General features: G+C 49.2%; 1 protein-coding gene across 1 annotated transcript; it reads left to right on the forward strand.

Moving 5' to 3' along the window:
• Nucleotides 1–4,517: 4,517 nt before the first annotated feature.
• Nucleotides 4,518–8,257, forward strand: LOC307202684 (noggin-2-like). Its single transcript, XM_079952852.1, has one exon. It carries the CDS (start codon nt 6,317–6,319, stop codon nt 6,965–6,967), a length of 651 nt encoding a protein of 216 aa, XP_079808978.1. The 5' UTR covers nt 4,518–6,316; the 3' UTR covers nt 6,968–8,257.
• The last annotated feature ends 879 nt before the right edge of the window (nt 8,258–9,136 follow it).

Consider the following 9,136-nt stretch of genomic DNA (forward strand, 5'->3'; position numbering starts at 1 on the left):
CACTTTGTTGCAGGTCCCATTTGCAAATATAAAATGCTTGTGACATTCCCAAAGGCATCTAGCTCACCACTGTTGGAAACAGGATACTGGGCTAGAGATGGGTCCTAATTCTGCTGCATCAGGGTTCTTACTCTATTGCGCTCTCTCAGTTTCCAGAGCTGAACTGTGCCATGCAAGCAGATATAGCAGCTGACCCCAGAGAGGATGTGACTTCTGAATAAATTAATGGCACAAGTTAACAGAATTTGCCAACAGTGCAAAGACTTTCAAATGTTTACTTTCTGCCTCCTCAACCCCTCCCCCCAATTTATTCTGTTTTAAAGAACAACCCAGGTTATTACTAAACTCCTGAGTACACACCATACATCTGCAGCACATCCTGGTGCAACCAATCCACAACGTCCTTTTTGTTATTAGGAAAATGGCAGGGAAATACTCTCAAAAGTGTGGGATAAGCAACTGGTTTGCAGGAAGATGTATTAGCACTGTGCAAGCAAATCTGAATGAATGCTTATTGTGGTGTAACATGCCCACAAACAAGACAGAATGCTCAGTAAAGAAGACTGGACATAGGCTACATGCACACTATACATTTAAAGCATGCCCTCCAAAAAATAATCCTGGGAACTGTAATTTACTCCTCAACTATAATTCCCAGCACTACAGTTCCTAGGATTCTTGCAAGGGGTGCACTTTAAATGTATGGTATGTATGCTTTAGGGACGCAGGTGGCGCTGTGGGTTAAACCACAGAGCCTAGGACTTGCTGATCAGAAGGTCGGCGGTTCGAATCCCTGGGACGGGGTGAGCTCCCGTTGCTTTGTCCCTGCTCCTGCCAACCTAGCACGTCAAAGTGCAAGTAGATAAATAGGTACCAATCCGGCGGGAAGGTAAACAGTGTTTCCGTGCACTGCTCTGGTTCGCCAGAAGCGGCTTAGTCATGCTGGCCACATGACCCAGAAGCTGTATGCCGGCTCCCTCGGCCAATAAAGCGAGATGAGTGCCGCAGCCCCAGAGTCGGCCACAACTGGACCTAATGGTCAGGGGTCCCTTTACCTTTTTACCTCTAAAGATAGGCACCTACACCCAACCACCCCCTTATTATAACTTATGGGAAATGCTATATATTTCTGTTTTCCTTTACCTTTACCTTATGTATGCTTTAGATCCTTTTGTACAACAGCAGCGATACTGTGGCAAAGCACCAGCAGCCTTTGTAGAACTCAGGGCAGGCAGCAGCAGGAGGAGGATGGAGGCAAAACTAGAATTAGTTGGCTCTGACCTGTCAGTAGCTCTGGCTCCACTTACTGTCCCTTCTATCCTACTAGTCCCAATGGGAACCTGCTTCCACAAGCTGCAGCCCTATAAACACTTTCAGGAGAGTCAGCCCCCTTGACTTACTACTGAGGAAACATGTACGGGCATGAGACAAGTGGACTCCCAAGTCCGCATCTCCCATGTTGCAGCAGCACAGAGATGGAGAATTGGAGGGTCATCTAGCCCAACCCCCTGCAATGCAGAGATTTCAACATGTGGTTCCCCATCCAATTTGGAACCATACCGGACCCTGCTTAGCTTTGCAAATGTGCTAGCAGTTTTATTGCTGTACCAACCAGTGGCCCTCCAGATGTTGCAGAACTACAATCACCCCTGGCCATTGGCTATGCTGGCTGGGGCGGAAGGGAGCTGGGGAGCCGCGCAATATCCGTTGGGCCACTGCTTCCCCATCCTTGGTGCGGAGGAGGAAGCTGAAAAGTGTCCTAGTCGGGGCAGCCCACGAGGCTCTCTGCTGAGCTGGCCCTCTTACAAAAAACCGGGAGAGCCGAGACCGCAGGCATCTTTCCCTCCGCCTGGTTTTTCTAAACAAGTGCCTACAGCAGCGCCCAGCGGTCGGCCAGCAGCTTGTGCTGAGTTTCTCATCTCTGTTGCCTCTTGGTTTTCTCCATCTCCTTCACACCCCCATTAACCCTTTTGCTGCCCACAAGCTTCGATGGAGGCAGGAGCTGAACCGAGACTAGGAAATGCGCTTATCAAAATGATCCCTATTCCATGCTGAGGGGGAAAGAGCGAAGACCATGGGACTCCCCCAGGACTTTAGTGTGGAGTAAGCTCAAATGCACAGGACTGAGCCTTCTCTGTGCCCCCACCCCCAGATTTCAAGACAGTCAAGTCACCCTCTTTCATTTCATTTCATCCTGATCCTAAACACATGACCTTCAATCCTTTGCTGTCGGTGGAACTTACTTCTGAGTATCTGAGTGAAACTGCAGTGAAACTAAATGCAACTTTAAAAATGGCACCACTTCTCAAATTTAGTGAAGGGGGGTAAAGCAGGGAGATTTCAGGGACCCAGCATCCCAGAAGATAGAACTCTGGGCCTCCTGGTAGGGTGGCCTACTGGGGCTCCTCTGTTGTGCGAAAGAAGTGGGTGTTGGTGGGCTGAAAAAGGAATGAGTCTGATCTGCTGGATATTATTATTATTATTATTATTATTATTATTATTATTATTATTCCCTGCTTTTCACCACACGTGGCTTACAAGAATTAAAAGATAAAGAATACACAATTTAAAGCATAGATTCAACCATCAAAAAATAAGAAATAACACTGTTTAGAAAGCAACGGCACAATATTTTGCTAGCAAAGGTTCTTTCGCAGCTGTTTCAGAATCTGTTCTGTGGATTTTTGTAGCGTTTTCTATTGTGATGCATTGTTCTTTTTCATTTTCATGTTACGGTGTATGTTTTTAAAACTTTGTGAGTCACTCATGGGACTATTTAAGTAGCAAGTGACTTATAAACTGGAGAATAATACTTCTTCTTCTTATTATTATTATTATCATTATTATAACACTTCAGTGCTCTTGACAGTGATGAGACATTGAGGTGAGGCAACCAATGGTACAAGCAGTATTCTGACACACAGGCTTGTGAAGATGAAATCCAAAGCATGATTTAAACGTTTAATGGAAATCAAATCTTGCAAATTAAAGGCTGTTGCCTCACCAGAAAGCCACAAAAGGACTTGCTTGTTGTATGTGGTGTGAGCAACACACAGAGGCAAAATGTTCCACTTCAGATGCCTTCCAGAAGTCATATCTGCCACAACGTATACAAGGTCATTTTAGCTACCTGCTTTCATATTCATTTTTAAAGCTTTTATTTTACTGATCTGTTTTAATAATTATTATTCTGTGGATTCTAGCTGTGGGTTATCTATCTACATTTTTGATTATGTACACTGCTTAAGCAGTTTATCAATCTTTCTAAGTAAATAAGTAAATTCCTCCTCCCTCTGTGATGGTAATATCAGTGCTTCTTATTGCCAGGAAGTGTACCAGGGCTCAGCTTTGGGGGCATGTGATGTTATATGGAGACAGGGCATGTGCAGAGTGCCTTGAATTCTGCCACAAGTAGTCTCCACCCTCTCCTTCCTAGTCTAGGATTGGAGAGTAGAGAGAAAATAAAACACCCAGCCTCCTCCCTTCTCTATTGGGAAGAAGCGGAGAAGAACCGGAGGAGGATACAAGGCAAAGACACAAGGCAGACGCGTGCAAAGAACAAAAAATCGCTTCTCCTACACTCTTCCCCCTACCCCGCCCGCGCCGCCCCTGCATCCTGACAGTTGGGAGTGCTCCACCGGAATCCGGTCCATTATTATCTCAAAGGTTGGCTGGAACATCAAATGCGAGACAAGTGCTTTTTGTAAATTCCAGGGGGTAGCCGGCTTAGTCTCTTTAAAGCAAAATAAAACGCTTGAACTTTACGCAGAGCAGACGTGTCACAGGCTGTGTATCTTGCATTTCACGCCCCCACCCCACCCCCATACCTCTGCGTGTGCTTGTGTGCTGTCTGTCTTCGTCTGTACACACACTGGGGTCTGCCCACTGGGGTTGTCCACCAGCGCTCGAGCCACAATAACAACGCGACCCTACAGTCTGCCCAGAGAGAAATGCGTATAGAATCCGAAATCGGTGCCTCAACAACGCTGGAGTGATATAAATACTAAGAAGGGAAAGGGCACCTAGCTTAATCCCCAGAATCTGCACGTCTGGCTGGGGGAGACTCCTGCCCGGAACCCTGGAGAGCCGCTGCCAGCCAGTGTCGACAACACTGAGCCAAATGGGACAATGTTCTGACTCAGTATAAGACAGCTCAGCTTCGTATGTTAATAATAATACTCATCATCTTCTTCATTAGTAATACTTTTCGCATGGAAACCAACCACACACACCCCCCCCCCGCTCTCTCACCGCACACGCAACCTTCCTTGCAAGCCTGCAAGAGAGAAGGAGCCCGGGAGCCCCCAGTGCAGGACCCCAGTGCAGGAACATGGTGCGTCTTTAGGACCCAGCGGCGGGTCTCGCGCGCGCTTCAATTTAGGGCCGGCGGAGCGGAGGGGAGGGAGCGAGCGGGAGCTGTCAATCAGGCAACGTGGTGAAAGTGACAGAGGTGGGCCGTTCCCGTTGACACTTGGCTCCATCCGAGGGGGGATATTTAATTTGGGATTGAGCGAGGCGAGCGCAGCAGTCGCGCGCTGGCTGGGCAGCGGAGCCATTGGGCGCAGGAGCGAGCGAGCGAGCGAGGCGCTTGGGCGAGGAAGAGCGCGGGCAGGAGCGCACGAGAGGCGCACGGCGACCAGGCGCTCCGCCGGAGAAGCGAGCCAGCCACCCCGGCAGGGCAGGGAGCGAAGGAAGGACCTCGCCGCCTTTCCGGCGCCCCACGAGGAGGCAGCCAGGCGCCGCCGCCGCCGCCGCCGCCGCCGCACCAGATTCAGCAGCAGCAGCAGCAGCAGCAGCCAGAGGAACGAGGCATTCCTCCCGAGCCGAGCCTTGGAGACGGGGCGAGCTGAGGCTGCTGCAGCGAAACCTCGCTCGCTCGCTCGCTCCCTTCTTCCCGCAGAAGAGCACGAGAAGGAGGCGAGCCCCCCGCGCGCACCCAGCCCGGCGCCTTCTCCGCCCCCCGCAGCTCCCCCCCCCCCGACTCCCGGGATCCTGAAGCTCCTGGAGAAAGAGATCAGCCTGGCGACGGCGGGGCGACGCGTTTGACTTTTGCCAATTGGCTGGCTTGAAAAACAAACCCCAACCCCCGCCAAGGCGAGCGAGGCAACTCTTTCCGATCCTCGCGCTCTCTCGGCTCCCGGACTCGCCGCCCCTCGGAGTTGCATCGGGGGGCGATCTCCTCGGAGGCTTTTTGAGTTTCGTCCTTTGGGGCAGTGGCTCGTGCTTCGCCCCCCACCCGCGGCTTTTGGGATTTTATGGGGTGCCTGCGCTTTGGAGTGGCGCGGAGGATGACCTCGGAGATAGGTTCGGGGGCAGCTGGATCCTACTAAGGGAGCGCGGAAAGTTTCTGCTCTCTGTCCTCCGCGGTCGAGCAAGATCCCCGCTCCCCCCGCTGCGCTCGGACACGCTGCACCTTCTCGAAGAAAAGACGTCGAAAATGAAGAAAAGTTCTCCTGGGGCCGTTTGGCAGTTTCCTTGGGGATCTGCGGCTGTTTGATGAGATAATAATAACAATAACCGCAACAAGAAGAAATTGACTGCACTTCGAAGGGGCGGGGGAGAACAGAGAAAAGTGGGGAGCCCCCCACCCCACCAAAAAATTGGCCCCATTTTCTTGTGACTCTCCCTCTTTTTGTAAAAACCCTCTCTTCCAGCCCCCACCTCCACCTCCCACCCCTTTGCTACGCCCGCTCTCCCCCCCACCCCTTTTCCACAGTTCCCCATCTATAAAAGAGGGTTTTATTCCTGGGCTCCAGTCTCACGCCAAACCCTGTCATACCGTCTAGACATGTTGTCGTGGGTCTAAGTCCAGCTGTCACCATGGGGATGGAGGTCGGTCCGCTGTGAATTTTTTGGAGAGAGAGAGAGGAGAGAAGGAGAAGGAGAAGCAGGGGGGTTGGAACGGCCAAGAGCCAGAAAGAATTGGGTTGCCCTTTGGGGAGTCTGCTTCGCAAGGAGGGGGCGGCCGCTTCCCGCCCACCCCGATTCTCCTTTCCCTGCCACCCCATTTTCTCTCCCCCCCACCTCTCCCCGCTCACCATGCTTGATTAGTAGCAGGGAGGGAGTGCCAAGGGGGGACCTTACATGCGTCTGTCATCTAACCCCTTGGCGATCTATTTAAAGCCAGAGGCCTTGCTGGACTTTGTCTCAGCCTATTTATGAACCCCCTGGACTTGGCAAGTGGGGCCGTGGAGTATTAACAATCGGCGAAAGGGGGCAGGCAAGGAAGAAGCAAGTCCACGGTAGTGCCTGGGTCCTGTCTGGGGCTGCTGGTGGGTCCCCCTGTCTTACATTGCGCCCTGGGGCTGAGGAGAGCATGACGGCCCCCCAAGCTCTCCTGCTCTGCTCTTGCTTAGCACTGCTGCTCCAGCCAGGCTCCTGCCAGCCCTACCTGCGGCTCCGGCCCTCCCCCAGCGACAGCCTGCCCGTCAAGGACATCATCGAGCATCCCGACCCGGAGTATGACCCCAAGGAGCAAGACTTGGACGAGCGGACTTTGAGGAAGAAGCTGGGCAGCAACTTTGACCCCAGTTTCATGTCCGTGGTGGCCCCAGCCCAGGCCAACAACTTGTCTGCTTCGGATGCCCTGCACCGGTTCAAAGGCCTTGGCCCGCTGCCCAACGAGCTGAAGAAGCTGGACCTGGGCGAGACTCCCTATGGGACCAGGCTCAAGATGGGCAAGAAAGCCCGCCGGAAGTTTCTGCAGTGGCTTTGGGCGTACACCTATTGCCCAGTGCTGTACACCTGGAAGGATCTGGGACTGAGGTTCTGGCCTCGCTACATCAAGGAAGGGAACTGCTTTGCCGAGAAGTCCTGCTCCTTCCCCGAGGGCATGTCCTGTAAGCCAGTCAAGTCAGTCGCCAAGACCTTCCTGAGATGGTACTGCCAAGGGTGGTCGAAGCAGAAATATTGCACTTGGATACCTGTCCAGTACCCTGTGATTTCAGAATGCAAATGCTCCTGCTAGCCTCAGCTTTGGGGTGTCTTGCTGGATCTAAGAGACCTCATTGCTCCTGTGTGTGTGTGTGTATATATATATATATATATATATATATATATATATATATATATATGCGTGTTGCATGTGGATATGTGGATCAGCTCTAGCAGAACTGCCTTTCAGAACAACCCCAGTCCCTTGAGATGGGGTGGAGTAGACACTGTTCTGGAAATCTCACACGGGGGACTTGTCCAAGAGGCCTTGGCATCCTGAGAACCTCCAATCAGATTGTTGATGGATATGACAGGTGTCAGTAATCTTGCAACTTTGATTAGGGTTTTTTTTTTTTTTTACGATTGAATGAAGAACTCGCTTGTCTCCTGGTAGACCTTGTGCTCCCAAGATAAGGGGACATAGAAACTTTTGACACACGAGACCTTGCTTATTCATTTCTCAGTCCACCCTGTCCCAGCAACCCCTTGCACTGTATTTCTTTTTTTAATTATTTTATTTTATTTGAAATGGGGAAAGCAAAACCTGAAAGGAACTGCAGTGCAGGCCCAAGAAAAGCTAAGCACTACAATAAGATGTTTATTTTTATACATATATATATATAGCATTCTAACAAGAGGAAAATTACCATCCTTTGTAAATATAGAGAATTTAAAAGGGGGGGGAAAGATCCGCTGTGTTTTTCTGGTTATTTTTATTATAATTATAATTATTGTTGTTGTTATTGTTATTATTATTATAATTATTATTATTAATAATAAAATGGTGATGATGCAGGACCACATGTTGAGCACAACCCTTTCAAAATGGAACACTTTCCTTCAGTGTAAGGGAAGGGAGATATTTTCCCCAGAAAGATGGTTTATGATACCCATCTTTTCCCCACAAACCCCTTGGGAAGGTGTTTAATTTCCGTTTCCTGTATATTTTTGTTTGTTTGTTATCTTCTGAACTTGTCACTGATCTTCAGACTAATATTCAAAGTTGTCTAGGTTTTTAAAAAAATATGTATATTGATTAAGGAGATTTTTTTTAAAAAATGTATGAAGTTATGAAAGAGTGATGGATTGTTTTGTTTTGGAATACATATAGTAATGTAGAGACGTTAAAAAGAAATTTCTTGTGTACAGTTTATTTATTTTTTAATGTTTGTGTATAGGAGGTGTTGGGGGGGGGGAGCTGGAGATTATGCCAGAAAATATTGAAAATGTTTACTTGAATATTCCTTTTGCAACATATCAGTGTACATATCAACCATGACTGATCAAAACATTTTTAGCAATAAACTCTGTCTTTGAAAAAATACTTCCACTATGTTCTACAGATTTCTGAGAAAATGTCCCAGCGGGTTGTGTCTTATATAAACCCTGTGTATCAGACAGAGATCCCAGCTGGTATGAAATCCAAAGAAATCTATTAATGCTAAACAAGCTGTGTGGTATATTTAGGCCTCGATAAGTGTTAGACCCTCAATTTTTTTAAAAAGGTAAAGAACCCCTGACAGTTAAGTCCAGTCGCAGACAACTCTGGGGTTGCGGTGCTCATCTCGCTTTACAGACCGAGGGAGCCGGCGTTTGTCCACAGACAGTTTTTCTGGGTCATGTGGCCAGCATGACTAAGCCGCTTCTGGTGCAACGGAACACTGGAACCAGAGCAGTGCATGAAAACACAGTTTACCTTCCCGTTGGAGCAGTACCTATTTATCTACTTGCACTTTTTTTTTTTGGCATGCTTTCAAACTGCTAGGTTGGCAGGAGGTGGGACTGAGTAACAGGAGCTCACCCCATCATGGGGATTCGAACCGCTGACCTTCTGATCTGCAAGCCCAAGAGGCTCAGTGGTTTAGACCACAGCACCACCCATGTCCCAGACCCTCAATTTATCATCATTTAAATGCCATAGTATCTGTGAAAAGTTGATAGAAAATGATGAGGCATGATTTAGAATAGAGCCCTGCAGATGTTGTCGGACCACAACTTCCATCATCCCTGACCACTGACCACTGGCCACTGGCCATGCTGGTTCCACCTGATGGGACTTCATGAGCCAAGGGTCATCATTGTCCCACCACTTTGGAAAAACAAGGGTGATGTTCTGGCAGATCTCTGGCACTCTTTCCCCCTCCCTGCTGTGCTTTCCATTGGAGGCAGTTGGGCTGCAACCCTGTAAACACTGAGAGTAAGC

Source organism: Podarcis cretensis, assembly GCF_951804945.1.
Source record: "Podarcis cretensis genome assembly, chromosome: 14".
Lineage (NCBI taxonomy): Eukaryota > Metazoa > Chordata > Lepidosauria > Squamata > Lacertidae > Podarcis > Podarcis cretensis.

What these genes read in the sequence shown, in the direction of transcription:
- LOC307202684 (XM_079952852.1), top strand. Translation starts at nt 6,317, where the DNA reads ATGACGGCCCCCCAAGCTCTCCTGCTCTGCTCTTGCTTAGCACTGCTG.